General features: G+C 41.8%; 1 protein-coding gene across 9 annotated transcripts in view; it reads right to left on the bottom strand.

Annotated features, from left to right (window-relative positions):
- LOC125467438 (PDZ and LIM domain protein 7) overlaps positions 1–26,974 on the bottom strand; it is a 207,567-nt gene that overhangs the window by 71,038 nt on the left and 109,555 nt on the right. For 8 of the 9 annotated variants that reach the window (XM_059640251.1, XM_059640250.1, XM_059640252.1 and 5 more), the window contains 3 exons: positions 25,678–25,859; positions 23,075–23,111; positions 2,796–2,834 (listed from right to left, as the gene is read on the bottom strand). In XM_059640251.1, the coding sequence (XP_059496234.1) occupies positions 2,796–2,834; positions 23,075–23,111; positions 25,678–25,859 (258 nt within the window). Of the gene's footprint in view, positions 1–2,795; positions 2,835–21,989; positions 22,331–23,074; positions 23,112–25,677; positions 25,860–26,974 lie in introns of those variants that run through there. The other variant, XM_059640258.1, reaches the window with a different exon arrangement.

Genomic DNA, 26,974 nt, shown 5'->3' with positions numbered 1-26,974 from the left:
GCCGGGTGTGGTGGGGTTGGAGGGCAGTGTGGAGCGAACAAGGGAGTCACGGAGAGAGTGGACAAGGGTGGCGCAGTGGTAGTATGGCGTACTGACCTCTACATCGCCGAGGCCAGACGCCAACTCTCCGACACCACCTCCTACCGCCTCCTCGATCATGACCCCACACCCGAGCACCCAACCATCATCTCCAACACCATTCATGACCTCATCACCTCAGGGGACCTCCCACCCACAGCCTCCAACCTCATTGTTCCCCAACCCCGCACGGCCCGTTTCTATCTCCTTCCCAAAATCCACAAACCTGCCTGCCCTGGTCGACCCATCGTCTCAGCCTGCTCCTGCCCCACCGAACTCATCTCCACCCATCTGGACTCCATTTTCTCCCCTTTGGTCCAGGAACTCCCCACCTATGTCCGTGACACCACCCACGCCCTCCACCTCCTCCAGGACTTCCAATTCCCTGGCCCCCAACACCTCATATTCACCATGGACGTCCAGTCCCTGTACACCTGCATTCCGCATGGAGATGGCCTCAAGGCCCTCCGCTTCTTCCTGTCCCGCAGGCCCGACCAGGCCCCCTCCACCGACACTCTCATCCGCCTAGCGGAACTCGTCCTCACACTCAACAACTTCTCTTTTGACTCCTCCCACTTCCTACAGACTAAGGGGGTGGCCATGGGCACCCGCATGGGCCCCAGCTATGCCTGCCTCTTTGTAGGTTACGTGGAACAGTCCATCTTCCGCACCTACACAGGCCCCAAACCCCACCTCTTCCTCCGGTACATTGATGACTGTATCGGCGCCGCCTCTTGCTCCCCAGAGGAGCTCGAACAGTTCATCCACTTCACCAACACCTTCCACCCCAACCTTCAGTTCACCTGGGCCATCTCCAGCACATCCCTCACCTTCCTGGACCTCTCAGTCTCCATCTCAGGCAACCAGCTTGTAACTGATGTCCATTTCAAGCCCACCGACTCCCACAGCTACCTAGAATACACCTCCTCCCACCCACCCTCCTGCAAAAATTCCATCCCCTATTCCCAATTCCTCCGCCTCCGCCGCATCTGCTCCCACGATAAGACATTCCACTCCCGCACATCCCAGATGTCCAAGTTCTTTAAGGACCGCAACTTCCCCCCCACGGTGATTGAGAACGCCCTTGACCGCGTCTCCCGCATTTCCCGCGACACATCCCTCACACCCCGCCCCCGCCACAACCGCCCCAAGAGGATCCCCCTTGTTCTCACACACCACCCTACCAACCTCCGGATACAACGCATTATCCTCCGACACTTCCGCCATTTACAATCCGACCCCACCACCCAAGACATTTTTCCATCCCCACCCCTGTCTGCTTTCCGGAGAGACCACTCTCTCCGTGACTCCCTTGTTCACTCCACACTGCCCTCCAACCCCACCACACCCGGCACCTTCCCCTGCAACCGCAGGAAATGCTACACCTGTCCCCACACCTCCTCCCTCACCCCCATCCCAGGCCCCAAGATGACATTCCACATTAAGCAGAGGTTCACCTGCACATCTGCCAATGTGGTATACTGCATCCACTGTACCCGGTGCGGCTTTCTCTACATTGGGGAAACCAAGCGGAGGCTTGGGGACCGCTTTGCAGAACACCTCCGCTCAGTTCGCAACAAACAACTGCACCTCCCAGTCGCAAACCATTTCCACTCCCCCTCCCATTCTCTTGATGACATGTCCATCATGGGCCTCCTGCACTGCCACAATGATGCCACCCGAAGGTTGCAGGAACAGCAACTCATATTCCGCCTGGGAACCCTGCAGCCATATGGTATCAATGTGGACTTCGCCAGTTTCAAAATCTCCCCTTCCCCTACTGTATCCCTAAACCAGCCCAGTTCATCCCCTCCCCCCACTGCACCACACAACCAGCCCAGCTCTTCCCCCCCACCCACTGCATCCCAAAACCAGTCCAACCTGTCTCTGCCTCCCTAACCTGTTCTTCCTCTCACCCATCCCTTCCTCCCACCTCAAGCCGCACCTCCATTTCCTACCTACTAACCTCATCCCGCCTCCTTGACCTGTCCGTCTTCCCTGGACTGACCTATCCCCTCCCTACCTCCCCACCTATACTCTCCTCTCCACCTACCTTCTTTTCTCTCCATCTTCGGTCCGCCTTCCCCTCTCTCCCTATTTATTCCAGAACCCTCTCCCCATCCCCCTCTCTGATGAAGGGTCTAGGCCCGAAACGTCAGCTTTTGTGCTCCTGAGATGCTGCTTGGCCTGCTGTGTTCATCCAGCCTCACATTTTATTATCTTGGAATCTCCAGCGTCTGCAGTTCCCATTATCTCTGCACTGTATAGCTTCATGTTTTCATTAAACCCACTTCTGTGATGTATCACAAGACTGAACAACAACAACGAATCTATGTATGTCTTTAGGAGCAGCTGAGAGAACTGCACTCCCCCTCTTTCCACAAAACATCAAAATCTACTTTACAGCAGAATGAGTACATTGTAACATGCAAATCAGATTCTGTTTTTCAAATCAACAGTGTAAAAAAACTTTCACTCATTATTGTGCGTTTTTGCCTCAGTGACCAAAAGCATGAATACAGTTCAGCTTAAATTATTAAAGAGACCAGTCTGAAATGAAGCAGTGAGTAGAGAGAGAGAGAGAGAAAGACAAACACACATAGATTGGAAGAAAGATGGAGACGGCAGCACACGTGCAGAAGCACATACATAGACAAAGACGGAAATAGAGGCAGTGAAAGAGAGAAATAGAGATAGAGAGAAGGTGCACGCATTACCTGGTCTCAGTAGTGTCGAACCTGTCCTCCATGAAGCTACTAAAGTGAGGAAGAATTGGTAAAGAGACAGGCAGCAGTGAAACCAGAATTATTGCTAAAAACATCTGTAAGTGAGGCTCAAGTAAACAATCACAGAAGAAAGATGTAACAGCTTAAAATAAGTGTATAAAAGGTTCCTGAAAAACAGGAACCTAATTGTTGATAAATACATGAATATTTCATCAGATAACAGTCCTGATTTGCTCCAGCATTTGACGATTCATTTGTCTGCTCCCTACAATTGAACCAGATGATTGAAGTTTGATTAGATAGAAACATGTATTCTGTGGGATGGAAGAAAATGATAGAGGAAGAGGAAAAAATCATTGTCTTAAATGATAGATGATTGAATGAAATTAACAGGACAATTGGGTATAAACTGGAGGTAGGCAAGTTCCCCGCAGACTGCCTGTTATTTATCCACAAAGGTGGGGAGGGTGGGAGAGTGGGAGGGTGGGAGAGTGGGAGAGTGGGGCTCAAGGTCGCACAATATTGCAACACAGTAACACTAAAGGAAGTATTCTTTTCAATATAGGAACTTTTCAACAGTGGTTTTTGGTGGTTGATGTTGAGCCTCTTCAATATAATGTAGCTGTTATTTGCCTAATGTTTGTACACATTACAAATGTGATAACCACCTAAAAAAAACAATGACTTGCTCTTGCATTGCTGCCATAATAAACTCTCTTCCTCGATGCAAGGGCCTTTGTGTTGGAATCATTGAAAAAGGGATAGAACCAATGTGACTGACAGACAGTTACTTCTCTACCCCATGCAATGGTTACAGGAACCATTTATGTGCAGACTTTTTGTTCTGACCAAACTCTGTTCATCTCACATTACAGATCAACATTTACACCCGACCGAGATCATTTCATGCAGGTAGATACCTGTTTTGTAATAATAGTGTTAATCATAGCAAACGGTAGATGAAGGCTTGGGAACTATAATTTGCTAGAATTCTGACTGTGATATGAATACATGCAGTGATACAGATGCTCCCTTACGAAATTCACTGTGAGGCATGCCCTATAATGCAAACTCTAAGGACCAGGAGACTAGAGACTAGAGAGTGGGAGAATGCCTTGAAAACGTGCAAGCATTACAAGCCTCCAAAGATGCTCTTCCACATTATACGTTGTAAAAATGGAACAGTTTGCGGTTGAAAGTCATTTATTCGGTACTAAGCCAGGCACTTAAGATAGGTTGAAGTACAATATTTGTGTAAGTACAACATTTTGTGCTTCATCAACTTAGCTTGCAGTTGATAATGAGATGTGCTTGAATCCATGGAGAACAATGAAAGGAAAACTAGTGAATCAAAATAAAATCAGTGAACTTGTGCACAGTGGTGAATGAATTACAATTCCATGCAACCCAACATGATTAGTTGACACACAAAAAAAACGCTCACCAGAAAAGATATTATAGGCTAATTTTATTTCTGTGGTGTTGACATTCATTGTAAAAAAAAATCGACAGCCAAGACAGTTGTTGTGGTGTCAGCGATTCTTCAGGCTTCAAGCAGCATTAAGTCTTTGGCTCACTACCTACCAACCCCTCCCTCCATTCCTAAGGTGAACTACTGAGACGTGTAGGAAAGTGACAGTGAACTGGTTTGGTGTTAATGTTGGGAAAGTAGAGTGAACTGTCTTTAAAAGTGGTAACACGTTCATCATTTGCAGTAAAGTACAATCAGGGTGAAAATCAAAAGACTGTTGCTAGAATCTCAGGCAGTGACAAGAAGTTTCAAGAAGACACCTCAAGTTGTGGTATCAGAGATAATGGGAACTGCAGATGCTGGAGAATCCAAGACAACAAAACGTGAGGTGGATGAACACAGCAGGCCAAGCAGCATCTCAGGAGCACAAAAGCTGACATTTCGGGCCTAGACCCTTCATCAGAGAGGGGGATGGGGTGAGGGTTCTGGAATAAATAGGGAGACAGGGGGAGGCAGACCGAAGATGGAGAGAAAAGAAGATAGGTGGAGAGGAGAGTATAGGTGGGGAGGTAGGGAGGGGATAGGTCAGTCCAGGGAAGACGGACAGGTCAAGGAGGTAGGATGAGGTTAGTAGGTAGGAGATGGAGGTGCGGCTGGGGGTGGGAGGAACGGATGGGTGAGCGGAAGAACAGGTTAGGGAGGCAGAGACAGGCTGGGCTGTTTTTGGGATGCAGTGGGGGGAGGGGAAGAGCTGGGCTGGTTGTGTGATGCAGTGGGGGGAGGGGATGAACTGGGCTGGTTTTGGGATGCAGTGGGGGAAGGGGAGATTTTGAAGCTGGTGAAGTCCACATTGATACTATTGGGCTGCAGGGTTCCCAAGTGGAATATGAGTTGCTGTTCCTGCAACCTTTGGGTGGCATCACTGTGGCACTGCAGGAGGCCCATGATGGACATTTCATCTAAAGAATGGGAGGGGGAGTGGAAATGGTTTGCGACTGGGAGGTGCAGTTGTTGGGGCCTACACAGGCCCCAAACCCCACCTGTGTAGGTGCGGAAGAGGGACTGTTCCACGTAACCTACAAAGAGGCAGGCATAGCTGGGGCCCATGCGGGTGCCCATGGCCATCATGGGCCTCCTGCAGTGCCAAACCGTTTCCACTCCCCCTCCCATTCTTGAGATGACATGTCCATCATGGGCCTCCTGCACTGCCACAATGATGCCACCTGAAGGTTGCAGGAACAGCAACTCATATTCCGCCTGGGAACCCTGCAGCCTAATGGTATCAATGTGGACTTCACCAGTTTCAAAATCTCCCCTTCCCCAACTGCATCCCTAAACCAGCCCAGTCCGTCCCCTCCCCCCACTGCACCACACAACCAGCCCAGCTCTTCCCCTCCACCCACTGCATCCCAAAACCAGTCCAACCTGTCTCTGCTTCCCTAACCTGTTCTTCCTCTCACCCATCCCTTCCTCCCACCCCAAGCCGCACCCCCATCTACCTACTAACCTCATCCCACCTCCTTGACCTGTCCGTCTTCCCTGGACTGACCTACCCCCTCCCTACCTTCCCACCTATACTGTCACCACCTATCTTCTTTTCTCTCCATCTTCGGTCTGCCTCCCCCTCTCTCCCTATTTATTCCAGAACCCTCACCCCATCCCCCTCTCTGATGAAGGGTCTAGGCCCGAAACGTCAGCTTTTGTGCTCCTGAGATGCTGCTTGGCCTGCTGTGTTCATCCAGCCTCACATTTTGTTGTCAAGTTGTGGTATTTCTGCATACAAGTGGAAGATGAATTAGTCGTAGGCTGTAGCTCATGAAAAGAAACAATAACTTGACAGCTCACTCCATCTCCGTTCCTGTTTGAATAAAATTGATAGGGGTGTAAAACGGGCTTCTGATTCGCTTTTGCCATTTGGTATACCCCATTATTTGAAACACATCATTTCAAATATAAATAAATGTTAGAGAATTGATGTTGTAAATGTCAGTGAAAAAAAAAGTATTTGGATCTCAATGCCAGAGTTTCACCATCAGAATTGTTCAGAATAAAAAGATGCTCTTTTCTAGCAACAGTCTTAAATGAACATAGACATGGTCAGATACAAGACAAGACAACCCCACAGACAACAGCAATAACTGTACAGAGTAAAATAAACAGACTATATAATCTGCTCAGAACACACCCAAAATTTTAAAAATTCCTCGACAAACAGAAATCCTGCTCATGTAGGCTCAACTACCATTCAAACACAAGAAACTGATCAGATGAGACACCAAAACACAAATCATTTCAAGTACCTAAACTGTAAATTGATTTTATTGTTGTGTAAATTTACAAGCAATTGACTTATTTTGGTTATTTGTTACATGGGCAAAGCTTCCTTGGAAACAAACTATGGGTTAGATGACTAGTTAGTTTGGATTTGAAATATCCAACTCGAACTAACATATAACGGAGACGTGTTAAAGAACCAAACAGTCCCATTGCTGCCATTCACAAAACACAAACTTGACTAAAAGCTGTAACGCAGCATTTTAATAATCACCAATAGTAAAGATATTGCCAGGTGCACACAATAAAATGTTTCTGATTCAATCCGCCCCAATGCTGCCCTCAAATGTTGGATGTGGTTGTGGTCAGCCATTAAGGCATTTCCAACAATCTCAACAGGAGCAGGGAAAAATTAAGACGCAGGATTCATGTCTTTATTACTATTCAACAAACATTTGCTGGAAAGTGCACCTGTTGAATGCTGGGGAGGGTGTGATCAGACTTGACTAAGATAACTGCCACTGACCATCAGAAAGGTTGTGAATGAAAAGTATCCATATGGAGAGGTACTGAAGAATGGTCAACACCTGAACCAGAAGAGCTTCTGCAAGGGTATTGAACTTCACAACTCACATGCCCCATTAAAGCCCACATTTACTGGTACTTGAGCCAATTGAAGCTACATGGCAATGGAACATTCTATCATTTCTACAAGATACAGTTTGGACAGGGTTGGAGGTGTACAGGAAAGGAAAGCATCCCAGTCATATGTTTAATCCTACATTGTTGGGCACATTGGAATGTCATATATTGACTTAATACAGGTACTGAAGATTTTGAACATTGGCACTAAAATTTTGCTTGTCATCATTAATTTGTGTTCCAAGGGTTAAAATTCCTGAAGTGAAGGACTTTAGTTGTGTTTTGTGATTGGCACATAGAGATGCAGTATCTCCCTAATGGCCTATTAAATGCAAAACTAAATACCTATAAGAATCCCAGTTTCCTGGTGCCTCAGAGTTCTTCATACTCAGTTCATTCTGCAGCTTGTTAATTTTATACCTGTCCACTCCAGAGATTAAAATGCAAGCTGACGACCGTCAAATTAGAGATTTTCGCCCCATATTTTTAAATCTTGCTTAAATTTCTCTCACGTATTTTTGTCCATCACATGTGGATGTACTTAGTTGGTAGGTGGGATGATCCAGGGGGTCATACAACTTTTCTCTTATTGCCATCTGACTATGTATTTGAAGAGAGTTGATAGTGACCCAGATAGCATTTTGTCTTGGTGCCCTCACTCATTCCACCCTATCAGATCTTCACCCAACCCTATTCAAGATGAACTTGTCACAAAGTGGATAAGATTATCCATGTTACTTCATTGCCTCTCATGAAAATGACAGAAGGATTTTTTTTTACTCACTATAGTGATTGAACTTTTCAAAATCAGGACAAAGGTATCAAGAATCAGGAATTCTGTTGAGGATAAACTTTCAGTTTAATAAAATGTGAAGAAATGAACTTAAGAACATATAAGCCACAGAAGAGATACTGCGAAAGCCAGCATTATTCACTAAATAAAAGGGACAAAACTACAGAGAGAGACAACAGCTGCTGGAAGGAAAGGTGAGAAATGTAAGATTATAGCTTATTTCATGCTGTTTTTAGTTCACGACTATTTTAAAGGCAGGTAAAGCCATATCTGTCTTTCTCAGCCACTGCAGTTAGAGGTAGGTCCCACGCACAGAGGGGCTCCAGCCGGGGCCCATAGCTTAATCTACATTTCAGTCTGCTTGCAGTCTTAACATAGGGAAATAACTGTCTCCCAGGAGGGGCAGGGGATGTTACTGAAGACAAGAGAATAGATTAGACTCAGGAGAAGGCAAGCCTATCACAGCAAATATTAGATGCAGAATGACTCCACAGCGTGCAGATAACAGACCATTAAAGCATGTGATGTATACAGGCACCAGACAGGTAAAAAGGCCTGAGCTGCAAGACTTTAACAAAAGCATACTTGAGCATATACAAGTGAGAATTGTCAGGCATGGTGAACAGAAAGCATACAAAGCAGCAGCTTCAAATACATACGCAGGGAGAATTTTGCATGTGCACAGTCGTTAGGGAGCCTTGGAAACCTGGTCCCCAGAGTGCCACTCTATCAAATTCTTGATAAACAAAATGCTAAACTCCTAAGTCAAAATGATATTTTTCTAGTGTTCATTACATACATAATCAAAACCAAGACAATTTGGCTAGATGTTTTTTTAGCTTCAGTACCATTTTATTTTGTTGAGTCTGAGCTCCAGCCCCATCTAATATTCATTCCCCCTTTCCCACCACAAGAGGAAGGCCAAAGCAATAAAGAATTACACTGCACTTAATGGAACCCATATCCTCAGTCAATTTAAGTCTCTATTGTTTAATAACATATGTACTTGATGATTTCTCTCAGTTAAATTGGGGAGCCAAGACCAATTTCCACATCCTTTAGCCATTATCAGTTTCAAGAAACATAATGGCACAGGTTGGGTGGAGGGTGAATGTTGCTCGACTCTGTGCTATCAGGTTTCAATTCAAAACAAAATCTTGGCCTTACTTCCTCAAATCAGTTCAATGTATTTCCCTTCTGAATAAAGCAAACTGAGGAAAAGACTGCAATTACATCAGGAAGTTTCAAAAAGATGGATAAGGAATCAGCTTGCAACCTCTGCAAATCAGCCATCTTTCAGAAGCTCAAGTACAGAATATGATTATGCGGAGTTACAACAACTTCCCAGTAAAGTGCAAAAAGACAGGACAATAGATAGGAAAACAAAGAAGCACAGATACACAGACAAATGAGATGAAGATACTACTGTCAGAAAGAAACCCGAATTACTGCTCCCCATTCTGGATCAACACCATTTGGGATAACATGCACTCATCAGAGTGAAGAACATGCATGTCTTTTTATATGGAAACTGCATAAAGACAAAATCACTCCTGTTTAGTGTTTTTCATGCTAGGTCTCTGACAAGTAATCTGCTGTGCACATAACCCATGTCCTGTGATCATGTATTCAAGGTTCCCAGGCAATGGGATTGGCCAGCTTATATTGTACTATTAGTTTAAAATAATGCTTTCACACAAAAAAAGACAAATGACTTTTTAAAAAAATGTATATTTTTGAAAAGTCACAATGATCTTTCAGCATAATTGCTAAAAAGTGGTTTACTTAGCAATAGAAGATGGAGGTGTTAAATTTTGGTGTTAGGAAATTTTGAGCAAATTTGTATTGATTGAAAATTATTTCTTCAAAGATGACCAAGACATCATCCAATAAACCTTTTAAACTAAAAATGACAATCTATGATTAAATAGATCAGTGCAACCACTATGTTGCTGATATCGTAGAGACCTGTTTGGGTTTTGATTCTGGGGAGAAGGAAGGGGCAGGTGTGAGTTGAATGAATAAATTAGATGGCACTGGCTTTAGGCAATGAAGCAATTGATGATGACATGGAGGCAAAGAAAAAGCAAACCTTTTGGGATAGGTCAAGCATCTAGTATCAAACCTGCACACAAACACACAAAATATCACCAACTCCCATCATGCAAACATGCAGTCAGTTAGCTCACCAACCAGCCATGGAGGCAATATCCCAGCATGAGCAGAATGTCTCAGTCAAGCAAGACATGTCTCAGCCATGAAGGGAATGCCCCAACCATGGAGGCACCCAGCAGAAATTGGGTTAGTTTTTGTTTTGGAACAGGAACAGCCCATTGCAGGTTGGATATTTCCCTATGTCACAACCAGACAAGCAGTTTACCTGAAAGGCATCTTTTTGTTTCAGCTGTCGCCATGGAACAGAATCTTCAAGAACACAATATTGCACAATGCTGGGGAAGTCTATTTGCCCACGTGTCACACCTGTATCGTTTACTTGTGTCCGTGAAACAAACTCCAACCAGAATTTTAAGAAGCCTGCCTCCACTTATGTAATTACTCAAAATTTATTCATGTCTTGTTTGGAAGCAGTTTTTTTCTTGTTTCTTAGCTGCCTGATAGAGAGCATCCTTCAAAACAGAACTGGGCCAGAAACTTCTCAACAAAATATACCTCCTGTCGCAATGGTTTCCAAGCAATTTGACGTTTATTTTTGTGTTTATTGATTTGGTGTCCTGTCACTGGCACCCAGTAACTTAACCTAACTTGAAGTTAACTGGTAAATAGGACAAGCAGTACCGGCACTCAAATGTTTAACATCTCACTTGACGTTTCCTGTTTACTGGAATGCATTCTTTACTAATTTAGACTTCCATTTTGAATGCTCAGTTTAATGTCCAATCTGCGTTCTGACGTAACTGTGTTAATCCTACAAATCATAAGGCTTTCACTTCAGTGTATCAGGACACTTTCATCATTGTGATGGCATAGTCTTTCAATAGGAAGCTATTCCACTGACCTCTGACTGGGTCCTCCACCACTACACAAACATAAATAACTCCTTCAGCAAGAAAAAGCTTGCTCTTAAACTGGCTTGAAGTTATATTTCTAGAACAATAATTTAGAATAAATCAATTTTCCAAAAATTCATAGATAGTTTCCTCTTTTTTTAAATAAAGTATTGTGATTTGTGGTTTGTTTATATCAGCATTCAGTTGTCCTGTCCTTTTTAGGGTGGCCTGGTAATGGCCACATCTCATCTCTCCAACAGCATTTTAAATCAAAAGACAGTAGCATTAATGAGTAGAGTTCATTTGCCCTTATGGTCAAATTCTGTCACCTCTTTTCACAGAGTTTGGCTTCTGTCAGCCCTCTTAATGGCTGTACAAAATCCAATAGATGTCAAAGAAACCTTGAAAAATTGCACTCTTACCCATTTATGAACAGACCAGAATTTACACTGCATCTAATTTCCCTTAATGTTCCATCCTCGTTCAAAATTTTAGTTAGATTGAAGATCATATCATGCACAAGCTTGGCAGAAACACAATTTTAAAAAATACTCTGAGTGGTGGACTGCCCAAACAGCTGAAAGGAAACCTAAGACTCACGCATTCAGTTATGAATTCTTTGGTTTTTAACTTATTTAATGGACCATTCCAATTCCAGTCAAACTGTGCTAAAACTAAATCAATAAGGATGTCTTTCTATCTTAAAAATATTCATAAAATATTGTGGTAACGCCTTTATTACACAATACTAAAGGTATTGGTCATTTTAAGTCGTTATTCCTAGTTATCCTTACGCTCAATATCTCCTCTTAATTTCCTGATGCCCCATCTCTACAGTGCTGCTTTCAACAAATAGAAGTGCAGTCACGTTAAAGTCATACTCAAAGAACTGTAGTTTACAATGACAATGCATGAAGAACTACCAGTTTGAACTTGGTAATGTAGGCAACATATATTGCTGGCTGTAATCTATATTTATTCTATAGGTGGGGATCTTTATACTGAGTAACCGTGATGAGTGTCTATTAGGCCGGGTCTGAAAAACATTTAAAATGTATTTTTAAGCTGATCAGAGAGGCATAACAGTACAGAACGAGGCCATTTATATCTTCTATGGGCTATCCAAATGAAAGTCATTAGCCAGGGTCAATCTCTTGATTTTTCCTCTATATCCTTATACATTATTTGTATTCAAATAATTATTCAGTGCCCTCTTGAATGCCTAAATTGAACTAACCTCCACCACAGTTCCAGGCACTGCATTCCAGACCCTAACTATTCACTGTATAAAAGTTTATTTTTCTCACACAAACAGAAATTGCTGGAAAATCTTGGCAGGTCTGGCAGCATCTGTGGACAGAAATCAGAATTAATGTTTTGGGTCCAGTGACCCTTTTTCAGAATGAAGACCCTTCATTCTGAAGAAGAGACAATGAACCCAAAATGTTAATTCTGATTTCTCCCCACAGATGCTGCCAGACCTGCTAAAATTTTCCTGCAAAGCTTGTGTTTGTTTCAGATTCTCAGCACTCACAGTTCTTTTGGATTTTTAAAAAAAATCTCACTGCTCTTTTGCTTCTTTAGTTTAGATTCTGGATGAAAATGAGAGAAGGTCTGCTTTAAGCCAAAGTCTGCTGAAAGAGTTGCTACGTTTTGCTAACAGTTACTGTTGGAATTCGTTGTGAGTTACGTTTACAGTGTTATATTCAAGTAATTGGGGAGTGATCTAAGAATCCACTGTGAGTGGATGTTCAAAGTGAGCTATGCCCAGCTACAGATTGTTTATTGGCTTATACAATTGGGACTAGTGGTAGATGCCAGAGGTCATCAGCATGACAACAACTCTCTGGCTCCTGGGTAGGTGAACAGTGTCAGTGTTAATGGTACAGAGAGAAATTGCAGATTGCCTCCAGATTGCAGAAGGAGGAGGTGTCACTCTCTCTCTCTTTGTACCTCTGCAGTGAAGTAACCAAAGCCCGGAAGATAGTTACACCGTCTCATCAGTTGGCCTTTAAGCTATCGCCTCTAATCAGTGACTGAAATAATTGAAAAAAATCTAGAAATAAGGAAAATGGAGAATAAAAAGACTTGAGATACAAAAAGGACACCTCATCAAATCCTGTGCACTGTTGATATTGTACTGTGCTCCCCCAGTAATTTTCTCTCCGCCCATTATATCCATGTTTGTTGAAAAGCAAAATTCTCTGGATGCAAGAGATCTGAAACAAACATAGAGAATGCTGAAGAGACTCAGCAGGGTTGCTGCATCTGTAGAGAGAGAAACAGAAGTTAAAGTTTCAACTCTGCTTTGATTATTCAAAACTCTGTATGTTCAATTTGTCTGATTCTGTGTGTTTTTGTAGTGGTTTAAGAAGGGGATTAAAATTTCAACTCGTCTGTTGATAATTCATATTTTTGCTTGCCTTCAATCAGATTTGAATTATTTGTAACAATCAGTAGTTCTTGTTAAATTCAGAAACCTGTACAGTGTTTTCTGATCATCTGAATCTATCAAACAGGGAAATTAGGGACTTAGAGTACTTTGATTCAACCTTTAACTTTTATGATGACACTGTGAGTAATGGGGCTTGACTATCAATGCATATATTTCCAAGTGGGTTGTGAAAATGTGAAGATACCTGTGTTCATCCAACCCCACTCATTCCCTCACCAACTGCATCATGATTTCAAATTCTCATCTTTAGGTTCTGTCATGCCTCTGCAAACCTCTGTGGCTCTCCATCACAGACATCTGACTTTTCCAGCTTTGATCTACACAAGTCCCTCTCTTTAGATTGCTGTTGGTGAAGTCTTCATCAATCCAGTACCCGTCACTTGCTATTTTCTCCCTAACTCCCCCTTTGCTTTAATGTCACAATGATTAGATTTTTGATCACTGTCATTAATGCCTTCTCAGAATCTACTCCTCCTTTTATAAAGAAAGTTTGTATATAGGGAGTGGCACAGTGGCTCAGTGGTTAGCACTGCAGCCTCACAGCAACAGGGACCCAGGATTGATTCCACCCTCGGGTGACTGTCTGTGTGGAGTTTGCACATTCTTCCCGTGTCTGTGTGAGTTTCTTCCAGGTGCTCCGGTTTCCTCCCACAGTCCAAAGATGTGCGGGCTAGGTGGACTGGCTGTGCTAAATTGCCCGTGGGAATGTGTAGACTGGGTGGGTTGTAGGGGAATAGGTCTGGGTGGGATGTGAGGGTCAGTGTGGACTTGTTGGACCTACGGGCCTGTTTCCATGCAATGGGGATTCTATGATTCTATGCAGTAGCTTTTCACAAAAAAGCATTGGACCAAAGGGTCTGTTTCTTTGCTGTATGGCTCTAAGACTCCCAAATAAAACAAAACGATTTCCAATGCAAGGATTCAACAAAAGTAAGAAAACGGAGAACTATCGAGTGCTGTAACACTGACTTCTGTAACAAGGATTTGCACCCAACGCTTACTCCAATTTCTGATTCTGGTAAGCAGTAGATAGAGTTTGGAGTTTTTGGTTGTCTGAACTTCCATGTCTCATTTTTAAAAAAATATGAAAATGTGTAATTTCAATTGGAAAATATAATTTTTTGAAACTAACTCAGAACATGTCACTGATAATTCCTTTTTGAAACTTTTTTTTCTGATGTCTTGTGTGAATTTTTGGTTCATGGTTTTGACAGTTTCAATTTCTCCACCTGTTACCTAGAAAAGTTGACACCCTACATGCAGTAATGCAGTTTACTGCAGATTTTGTCAGGTGTGCCCAGGAAGGATTCCTGACTCAATATGTAGATAGGCCGACTGGAGGGGACGCCATATTGGATTTGGTGCCTGGCAATGAACCAGGCTGGGTGTCAGATCTCTTGGTGGGAGAACATTTCGGTTGACAGTGATCACAGCTCCCTGACCTTTACCATAGTCATGGAGAGGGACAGAAGCAGATGGTATAGGAAAGTATTTAATTAGGGGAGAGGAAATTACAATGCTATTAGGCAGGAAGTGCGGAGCATAAATTGGGAGCAGATGTTCTCAGGGAAATGCATGGCAGAAATGTGGAGGTTGTTGAGGGAGTAGTTGCTACGAGTACTGGATAGGTTTGTGCCACTGAGGCAAGGAAGGGATGGTAAGGTGGAGGAAACCTGGATGACAAGGCATGAGGAACACCTAGTCAAAAGGAAGAAGGAAGCTTACCTAAGTTTGAAGAAGCGAGGATTGGACAGGTCTCTAGAGGTCTACAAGGTATCCAGGAAGGAACTGAAGAATGGACTTAGGAGACGTAGAAGGGGTTATGAAAAAGCCTTGGTGGGTAGGATTAAGGAAAACCCCAAGGCATTCTATACTTATGTGAGGAACTAGAGGATGGCCAGAGTGAGGGTAGGGCCAGTCAGGGATAGTGGAGGGAACTTGTTCATGGAGCCAGAGGAGGTAGGAGAGGTCCTTACTGAATACTTTGCTTCAGTATTCACCAGTGAGAGGGACCTTGTGGTTTGTAAGGACAGCATGAAACAGGCAGATATGCTTGAACAGGTTGATATTAGGAAGGAAGATGTGCTAGAAATTTTGAAAAACATGAGGATAGATGAGTCACCTGGGCCAGATGGAATATACCCAAGGTTACTACAGGAAGTGAGGGAAGAGATTGCTGCCCCTTTGGCAATGATCTTTGCATCCTCACTGTCCACTGGAGTAGTACCAGATGATTGGAGAGTGACAAATGTCATTCCCTTGTTCAGGAAAGGGAATAGGGATAATCCTGGGAATTACAGACCAATCAGTCTTACTTCTGTGGTGGGCAAATTATTGGAGAGGATTCTGAGAGATAGTATTTATGATTATTTGGAAAAGCACAGTTTGATTAGAAATAGTCAGCATGGTTTTGTAAGGGGCAGGTCATGCCTCACAAGCCTTATTGAATTCTTTGAGGATGTGACAAAACACATTGATGAAGGTAGAGCAATGGATGTGGTGCATCTAGATTTTAGCAAGGCATTTGATGAGGTTCCTCATGGTGGCCTCATTCAGAAAGTAAGGAGGCATGGGATCCAGGGCAATTTATCTGTCTGGATATAAAACTGGCTGTCCAATAGAAGACAGAGGGTGGTAGTAGATGGAAAGTATTCAGCTGGAGCTAGGTGACCAGTGGTGTTCTGCAGGGGTCTACTCTGGGACCTCTGCTCTTTGCGATCTTTATAACTGACTTGGATGAGGAAGTGGAAGGGTGGGTTAGTAAGTTTGCCGATGACACAAAGGTTGGGGGAGTTTGGACAGCGTGGAGGGCTGTTGTAGGTTGCACTGAGACATTGACAGGATGCAGAGCTGTGCGAAGAAGTGACAGATAGAATTCAACCCGGAAAAGTGTGAAGTGGTTCATTTTGGAAGGTCGAATTTGAATGCAGAATACAGGGTTAATGGTAGGATTCTGACAGTGTACAGGAAAAGGGGGATCTTGGGGTCCACAGCCATAGATCCCTCAAAGTTGCTACCCAAGTTGATAGGGCTGTAAAGAAAGCGAATAATGTGTTGGCTTTCATTGGCAGGGGAATTCAGTTTAAGAGCTGCAAGGTTATGCTGCAGCTCTATAAAACTCTGGTTAGACCACACTTGGAATATTGTTTCCAGTTCTGGTCACCTCATTATAAGAAAGGTGTGGAACCTTTAGAGAGGTTGTATTGGAGATTTACCAGGATGCTGCCTGGACTGGAGGGCAGGTCTTATGAGGAAAGGCTGAAGAAGCTAGGGCTTTTTTCATTGGAGCGAAGAAGGATGAGAAGTGACTTGATAGAGGTGTACAAGATGATGAGAGGCATAGATAGAGTGGATAGTCAGAAACATTTTCCCAGGGCAGAAATGACTATTGTGAGGGGACATAATTTTAAAATAACTGGGGGAAGGTTTGGGGAGATGTCAAAGGTAAGCTCTTTACACAGAGAGTGGTGGGTGTGTGGAATGCGCTGCCGGCAGTGATAGTGGAATCAGATACTTCATAGACTTTTAAGCAACTCTTGGATAGGCTCATGGAGGATAGTAAAATGTAGGGTATCCAGGATAGATTGTTCTTAGTAGGATAATAGGTTGGCACAACATCTTGGGCTGAAGGGCCTGTACTGTTCTTGCACTGTTCTATGTTCTATCAGGGGGATCATCTGTGATGTATATAAACTTTGTCATGCACTGAATTCAGTTGAAATATTATGCACATGAATTGCATTCGTGCTGGGTTAATTTTTGCTGCTATGATTCTTTTTATCTTTCCAGTGTTTGAACAGTTGTGAATTATATGACTTGGGGTGACTGCAGAATTTTTCTGAAGCATTATGAGAAAGACTTTGTAGTTGTGCAATAAGATAATATGAAGGATGATGTGGTCTGTAGTCAGTTCATTATTTCTCTATCTGTTTACTTTCATTAATACTTTGGAATTATATTACAAATAAATATTTATACAACAATCATCTAATACTAACCATTTGCTGATTGTATTGCACATGGAGAGTTGAAACCACAAATAACCTTCAGTTGTAGTATTATTAGAAATGGGGATAACTGTACCAAGTCCACGGATCTAATTAGTTCCATTTTTTTGACATCTACCTTTTATTATCTACTAATTCGATTTCCTATCATTGTTCATAGTTAATCTGCAAAATCTTAGAAGGCATTGCAGGTAAGTAGAATTGGCTCCAGTGTAGAGATTTCTCTATAGTTGAAGAGCTGGCAGGAGCCAAAACTGAGCTCTAATGCATTAGTGTAGAATGATGTAATTAAGGCTATAGAGGTTTGCATAGGCATTTTCCATTAAATCTCTAGATCAGAATTTATAGTGTGTTAAGTTGAAATGCAAGACTTTGAATATATTGCAGATTTTACTGAAGTAACTCTGGGTATAGGAGTTGGATGTTATTTTAAGGATCTACAGGATGTTGGTGAAGCTTCTTCCAGCGTCTGTGTCCAGTTCTGGTTTCTCTGCTGTAGGAATTATATTATCAAGCTGGAGAGGATTCAGAAGTAGTTTACCAGGATGTTGCCGGGAACAGAGGGTTTGAGCTACAAGGAGAGCCTGGATAGGTTGGGACTTCTTTAACTGGAATGTAGGAGTTTGAGAGATGACTTTATATTGGTTTATAAAATAGAGGGCTCTAGATAGGGTTACTGGTAATTGTCAATTCCCTAGGATGGGGGATTTCAAGACTAGGAGGCACATTTTTAAAGTGAGAGGAGAGAGATTTTTAAAAAGACATGAGGGGCAGATCTTTTTACACATGGTTCACATGTGGAATGAACATCCTGAGGAAGTGGTGGATGTAGGCACAATTACAACATTTAAAAGACATTTGGATAAATACATGAATAGGAAAGGTTGGAGGGAAATGGGCCAGGAGCAGGCAGGTGGCAGTAGTTTAGTTTGGGATTATGGCTGGCATGAACTGGTTGGACCTAAGGGTCTGTTTCTGAGCTGTATCACTCTATGACTCTACAACACATTCAAACAAATGTTTGGCCGTCCACCATTATGCAAAAGAGGGCAATTACCATAATGCTTGTGCACAACACTGCTCAATAATATACTTCTAATGCATTTTAAAGTGATATTGCCTCTTAGTAAGCCTGTTTATACCAGAGCTTCTTTCAATCAGTTTATCTTTCAATATTCCTGGATTCTAGATTTTAAGCCACCACATGGATTTGATTCATCAACTGGATAAAAAAACAAAGTTAACCCAAGTTTTACTGGCCACAATGAGTACTATAAAAAAGTCCAACAAATTGAAATTTAGCAGAACATACTAGGATATTCTTCAGAGTTCAGACACCCAGGTCTGATCAGCCATACTAATCTCCTAGCAGACCTCATGGATTAATACCAGGAAACTATAAGTGAACAATCAACCAAATTAACATCTTGCTGGAACATGACAATTTGTTAACTTTCTTCAAACCTGTGTCAGGGGCTGGAGCTGATTTGCTTTGAGAATTGCAGCGTTGATGAAAGATTGAAAGGAGTTTGACAGTCTCAGGCAGAGCAAGGAAAAAATTCTGAGAACATTTTTCATTTTCGGAAATTAAGGCATTAGGGGCAGCACGGTGGCTCAGTGGTTAGCACTGCAGCCTCACAGCACCAGGGACCCAGGTTCAATTCCAGCCTCAGACAACTGTCTGTGTGGAGCTTGCACATTCTCCCCGTGTCTGCGTGGGTTTTCTCCGGGTGCTCCAGTTTCCTCCCATAGTCCAAAAATGTGCAGACTAGGTGGATCGGCCATACTAAATTGCCCGTAGTGTTCAGGGGTGTGTGGGTTATGGGGGATGGGTCTGGGTGGTATGCTTCAAGGGGCAGTGTGGACTTGTTGGGCCGAAGGGCCTGTTTCCACACCGTAGGGAATCTAATCCATCTTAACTTCCAGTAATGACCGAAAAGGTAGAAATTTTGATTAATAACATTTATGTTTGAATAATTAATGCATTCATATGGTATGATGTTTGTTTCTTGTACAACATTGACCTAGGGAAATAATTTGGTTTAAGCCACATTTAAAAGTAAAGCAGCATAAAGCAGTGTAAATCTGTACAGCATATGCACAGGAAAATTGCCAATTGGAATTTCTACCCTCTTGTCATTTATTAATAATGTGTGCTGGCTTCATCCTCTTAACACTTGAGATACAACCCCTTTCGTAGTTCCCAGCTCAAGTGCTACCTCTTTAATACAACTGCTACAGAAGTTAAACTGATGAATAGTCTGGCTCCAAATATTGGATTATGATTTTTAGTGAGCATTAAGTGCTCCATCTAATCAGGATAAAAAGAAATTGGAAAAGGATCTAATGGTCTTTTTTTTAAACTTAATATTTTTATTTCAGAGAAAAGTGCTGGTATATACAGAGAAATAGCAAGCCAAAGCAGCCAAGCACACAATACAGGAACCAAATGATCACATTCTGCCTTTCACTAATTTCACTGTACCGAATCCAAGAGATTACAATGACCCCTCTCCAACCTACTCATCTACTCAGCTCAAATCATTCTCAAAATATGATATCGACAAGTCATGGTTGTACATAACCATCAGGGTCAATGGGAAACTGCAGATGCAGCTCAGACCCCAATGCCATGCACCAGGTCCTAAATCACCACAACAATGTAGTGCCCCTTTTGTTTAAAATAAGGAAGGTATAACATATATCACATATTTTGCAGCTGAACAGATCAAGTATTTTTCTCATGGAACATGGCGTTCTGTGGAATTCTTTTAAGTTTTCTCTTTGTTGCTGATTTAGCTAATTTCACCAAATGGACTGCAATTTTCCTGTACTGATGAATCAATTAAGAGCTAACAAGGTGTAGAGATGAATGAACACAGCAGGCTAAGCAGCATCAGAGGAGCAGAAAGGCTGAGTTTCGGGCCTAGGCCCTTCTTCAGAAAAAAAATTGTTTTTCTGAAGAAGGGTCTAGGCCCAAAACATCAGCTTTCCTGCTCCTCTGATGCTGCTTGGCCTGCTGTGTTCATCCAGCTCTGTACCTTGTTATCTCAGATTCTCCAGCATCTGCAGTTCCTACTATCTCTGAGTCAATTAAGAGTGTTGGAAGAGAATTATGAGAAGCAAAAATCTGCAATTAGATTTCTCTCTCCTGATTACTACCTAATGATCAAGGTTGAAAGGTGTTGGGATGGAACTGTAGATCTTGCTAGTAAAGACTGTTGACATTCAGCCCCCATCAGTTGGCATTTGAATGACTACCAAAAAGACCAAGACAAATGAACCACGGCATGAATCAGCACCTTCAGTAGAGAAGGGAAGATGAGAAATATATTGTGTAAGCTCAATCCCGAATACTTTTTTTGCAAAATCACAGTGATATATGTTATACAGTTCAATCACAATCTTTACTCAAATCCTTCTATCCCAGTTATTATTTTAATTTACCTTCAGCTCAATCTAGCTATGTGTTACATTTTACCTCCAGACGTTTAAACATGTGAGAAGATTCTTGGTAATCTCATTTTTGAAGGAATGCTCACACAATACAATTACTAAAGAATAATCTGTCTAACTGTTTTTTTATAGAATTGTTTGGGTAATCATTCCTAACATACATTTGTCTCAACTCTCTGCTCATAGCCCCTCATCTTCACTGTCCCTAAGAAAAACCTTTCCTGTAGTGGTTATTTGGATTCAATTGATGGTTGCCTTAGCTGAGCTCAGTCTGGGGACACAGCACGGTGTACAGTGCCTAGACTTTAATGGGATTCAGTCTGAATTATTTAGCATCATTTCCTTTCGTTATTTTCAGTATCATGCCCCAATCTTAAAATGTCTAATATGAATCCAAACAAAAACCCAGATGAAAAGCTAATATTCCTACCATGCTGGGCTGCTTTGTGAGAGAAGCTAAGCAATAACAGGTCAACTATTTAAACAGTGTTACAGGAAACCTGTTCACCTTCCACAAGGATATGGACTATGTAATGAGAATGAAGTTGGGTGAGGATCACACATCAATGAGAGACTACTAGTTGTATTTGAACTTATTAGTTAAGTAGCTCATCAAATGAGCAGGCATCAGCTTTCTGCTTATATCTATCACACTTGGATGGGACAAGTAATTGTGGGCAAGTAATGGTGGATGGTCACCAACAGTATATAAGTCACATGGTCAAAGATGTTGCACTGCCCATTTCAATAAACAAGGCAGTTACCTGTGGCTGGCAAAATGAACAAATTGTCTTTGCCAGGAAATGTGTTGTTTAGTCCCAAAAATCATTCCCATTTTCTTTAAATCCTTTACTTCCCAGAAGACTCACAGTTTGACCTACTGTTAGCCTCAACAGTGTTGAGCAAGCATTCCCTAAAGCTAGACAGTACCTACCATTTTAACTTTTATAATTAAAACCCTAACAAGTCCTCTAAAACTGCAATCTTTCTAAAACACAAGGAAGCTCACAGTGTATTCATTCCCTAAAATCTCTTTGAGAGGAAGTCAGAGGTACAAAATTTGACTCTTTGTACAGAAATAGGACTTTTAGCATTTTATTGGCAGAGATACCTTCATACATGGAGTAGTACTGTGCTGCTTAGAGCACTACAATACAACAGAGGAGGGATGTAAGGCTAAGGACACTCAACAAGCACTTTGTTTAACTTGTTTTGAAGATTTGATGTTCTCATACTACTTTTTTACAGCCACTATTACAGTAATATGCTCTTTTGCTTTATTTAGTAATTCTATCTTCAAGTGTCTTATTACACGTGGGCAGTTTAACCTTTAATATTAAGGATCTGTGCAGACAGACCATGATGCCATTTGCGCAATTTGGCAAAGCGTGGACCTTTTACTTCATGTTCAAACTTTTCCCTGTGGCATAGAGAAAGAGAGAAAAAGAGAGGAGGAGAAGAGTAAGGCATTAGGGAAAACGGCCTCCACTCTTCTGACCTTACAACTGTATAGCAAGCAAAACTAATGCATTACACAAATGACAAGATTTAAAAAATGTCCCCAACTGATCCAATGTTGCAATAAAGACAAAGATATTTTGCACATTGGTTTTTGAACCATTAAGATCATTTAAATGGTACCCTTTACATGGAAAGAAGTTGATCATTTTTGTGTAGAATCAGAAACTATGTAAGCAACCCCCATGAATTAGTGTAGATTTGGCAGGATACATTTATGGATTTGGGGAAATGGGGGACAGGGTGGTAATGGTGGCAGCACCAGTTTGGGGGTTTTCGTTGGAAACACAGATCTTTCGGAGAGCACTGTGATACAATGGTAATGCCTCACTGCAGTCACCAAACCATAACTACCTCATTAAACAGTGTGTACTTAGAGAATGATATCCTTTCATTGTTGGCACAAACACATACCTATAGAACTCTAAATGTTTGTCATAAGTGGAACCTGATGTGGGATTCTTCGTCCAATTTCAATATTTTCATTTAAAGTTTTAAGTTAATTGTTTGTTATCTCAATAACCCCAACTTTCTATAATTGACTAATGTTGAATTTATTGCTAAGTATATAAATGCATTTTAAAAGTAATATGCCTGAAATATGTGCTAAGTGGGCCAATGACTGCTGCTGTTGCCAGAAGCCTACCTTGATCTTTTCATCGCATCCTCATCTGGATCTTGCACTAGAAAACAAAAGATCTAAATGAATTACCATTCCTCGTGAACATGCTCACATACCTTTTTACATATTTGTAGGGCTGAAGGTTAAATGCTAATCCTAATAATCTGTTTGCAGAGGATGTTTCATGAGAAGATGAAAGTTTCCCTAATCTAAATATATATGGGTTCAATCCTTACGAAACTTAGCCTCAGAAATGGGTCTAATCCGATGTTGAATCTTGACACATGCCAAGTTTTGGCAGTAAGTAGAAGCGACTAGAAAATCTGCCCAAAGACCAGCTAATGTTCAGTTTGATCAATGTTATTATAGCTTGACAGCAACACCATTCAATAATTAAAGGATGAAAAACTAAAATAAATTCTACATCTCTGTGAGCTAGATTGAATGTAAGAAAATAAAGGGAAATGGCCCCACCCAGTTTCATCAGAGAGGAATGAGTATTCTACTCTCTTCCTGGGTTATGTTGAAGACAGGATCTGACAGTTTACCACATTGCACCATCCAGCTCCATTAAAAACAAGATTGCTACAAGGATATCGCTGCCCTGCTTTAAAAAAAAGGTGACCAACAAAAAGGAGAACTTCATACTGAAAAGTTCATATCCTACCGCCCCTTAGATCAGACGTGCACAGGGTGGATTTACTCTTGCACCTCTACAGAAGTTCTCCATGCCTATTTTTAGTAAAATAAATTTATTTTGAGTGGTTTACACCACATGCATCAAACTTTTTATCCTTCAAAATGGGAGACAGATCATTTAAATAGAAGTGTATACTAGATATTAGACGGTGACTCTTCTGAGTTGGAGACCTGGGTGTGACGAGGGGAGAGAGATACATTGAGAAAGGGAAGAATATTTATTAAATAGTCACTCTATAAATTAACTAACACTTTATTTTTAAATTCTGACCTATTTCAGGAATTTTTTAAACATGTTATTTTTGGATGAAGAAGAATTAAAATTCCAGAGTTTTGGCATTAAATGTGTAGTAAGAGCAGACCTGTTATTTTCTTTTACTGGTATCATTCCTTGACTGTTAATTTGTTAAAACCCCTCATAATTCCCACACACCTGGGCACTCTGCTCAATGATAATCTGCATCACAGTGCATTCCAGCAAGGTTGGTACATCTGCTGGAATGTAGCTGTTAATTGGGGTGCCTGTTGGAGCTATGCTGGGTCTCTAACTGGTAATGACATCATGCACATGTTGCTTAAATGCTCTCGGGAGGATGGAAAAGGCAGAAATTATTTTGTACCAGCCAGTGGGTCAGTTTTGTTCATTCTTGAGGTGTTGGGGAGCGCATGACAATGAGTAGGCTCAGACTGCCAGTAGGCCAGGGTTAAATATTTGCTCCTACGTTTTCAGCAGTGCTATAGTATAATTGTACAAGTAGCATAGAGGAGCACCAGATTCCTGCCTAAATACAGTGAGCATGCATGCCCATACATTTGCAAATCCATTTTGCTCTGGTGATAGCAGATTATATAAAAACAACACAATGACATCATTACAGTGGCCAAAACTGTCCTAATTATAGTGCTTAATTTCTTCTATTCTATCACATGGCTTGGGTATTGCTAGCATTTTCTGCCCATCTCAAATTGCAAGGTGCTGTAAGTCACCTCTTGAATCACTAAATCTGTGTGGTGTAGTTACATCCATAGTGCCATAAGGGAGGGAGTTCCAGAATCCTGACCCAGTGACACTGAAAAAATATGATATTATTTCAAGTCAGGATGGTGTGTGGCTTGGAGGGAACTTGACAGTGGTGGTATTCCCAGGCATCTATTGCCCTTGACCTTATATCTGGCAGAGGTCACAAGTTTAGAAGGTGTTGTTAAAGGAAAGCTATATTCTGTTTGATGCCTTCCAATGTGGTCCCATTTCACCTTCCATGAGACAATTGGTATGCGCCCTAGAAAGTGTTACAGAAAATTTTACTAGTCTAAAATAATAATTTTATTTATCCAAGAAGTTAACATTTTCATAGATCTTAGGAGAAGAAGATGACATCTTATTCTATAGACATGGTAAAGTAATTGCTTCCAAAGAGAAATCGCAAGCAAAGTGCACAGTAAAGCTTCCTCCACACTGCCCCATCAAGCGTCCTGTGTTGGTACAGCATGAGTTTGATTAAAATGAAGGCCCTCTCAGCACTTGTCAGTCAAGCATTTGTGGATCTGGCACAGAGTAAAGTTTCCTCTCCTCTGTCCTGTCAAGCATGTCAGGGTCAGATGCAGTAAAAGTCAGTTACAGAGTAAAGCTCCCTCCACTCTGCCTAAGTAACCTTATAGAAGCACCTTTTACTGCATTATTCCCTATAGTGAGACTGCTCATTTGGTGCGAATCGCAAGCCACTTCATTTTGTGGACCTGTACCTGGTGAGAACCAGGATAATTCTAGGTCAGCTCACTTCATTTAGGGCCAGCAGAAAGAAATAAGGCTTTTATCTCACCAGTTTGTACAGGATATAACCTCAAGTTTCATTAGTAATGTGGTCTCTGTGTGCACCACTCACTTCTCCTCACTTCAATTAACAGAATGAAAGCTTCTCTATACTTACAGTATTGTGTTCCAGTCATCTGAGCAAGCATACGGAAAGATTTGGACTGCAAATTGGCAGCCCGGCGAGTCCATTCATCCAGCTCCTGCTGGTGAGTCTGTTGGGGCTTGTTAGAGTTACGAACAACAGCCTGGTAGACTGGAGAGGTACTGTCGACTAGAGCATCTTTAACATGTAGGTTACTGCAATAACAGAGAGAGTTTCATTTTACAATGACACATCCTAACCCCTAACATATCACTGTGATTCTCCAGCACTGGCAACCCCAGTATTCATCTGTGTTGGTGTTCATTCAGTTGGAGAAAGACATTTGCTAGCTCTTCTTTAGGTCCGTAAATACCCTTTGGTCAATAACAAAAGTTTTTGAAAAAAAAACATTTTCAGAGCCACAAAATGTTTCCTCATTGTCTGTTTTCTAAATGCAGCTTACAAAAAGTTTGGGTAAGCCCTCTCGAAAGCCTGTGCAGGTGAAATTTCAAAGCAGGCCCCTGGAAAGAACACAATGTCATGCTGTAGTTAGTACCCTCTATATTAAATAGGGAACCTTTGTCATGGCCGCTGGGATGCCCCGGGGAAAAGTGAAGTTGCATCCACCCCTTCGGTGACAGCATATGTTACAATTCTGAAACATATGCTATCATTGATAAGCTTTGCAAAAAAAAAGTAATGTTTGAAAAGAACCAGCGTACAAAATTTAAGTAAAATAATATAATTCTGAATTATTGAAATTCACCAACCCTTCCTATCTGCAAACATGAATTAATGCCTAAGTTTCAGTTGTGTCCAGTTATATTAGATCTGGAATGGTGGAATTACCGAATTGGGTTAACAATGGTATTAAACAAATCAGATAGGACCGAAAGTAAAACTCAGCCCTGATTTAAGACAGACCTCATTTATACTGCCTCCCCTTGCCCAAGACAAAATAACATTAATGCAGGCCAGAAGCCACTGGTCAATTACGAGGAAGCTGCCATTTTTTCCAGGTGGCAGTAAGGGTGACCTTAAATAAGGAAATAAGTCTTCAGGCCAAAATGTAGGCCACCGTTCCTTCCCCCAAAATGTTTAATGCTAATTAGTCTTAAATATGATCTGATTCCGTGAGAGAAATTCAAATTCATCAGTCAAAAACATTTCCCTCACCCTCCGCAAAAAAGGAGACATTCAATTTTTTTTGTTATTGTCTATAGTTTGTGTTTCCACAAGCTTAAACTTTTATATCAGTGCTGGATTTGTTCAATTGCAAAAAATGACTATGGTGAACACCCTGACTTCACAAGGCTGGTGCACAGTCAAG

This window comes from Stegostoma tigrinum, chromosome 37 (genome assembly GCF_030684315.1).
Source record: "Stegostoma tigrinum isolate sSteTig4 chromosome 37, sSteTig4.hap1, whole genome shotgun sequence".
Classification (NCBI taxonomy): Eukaryota; Metazoa; Chordata; class Chondrichthyes; order Orectolobiformes; family Stegostomatidae; genus Stegostoma; species Stegostoma tigrinum.
Note: the sequence above shows the minus strand (reverse complement) of the source record. Positions and strands in the feature narration are given on the sequence as shown.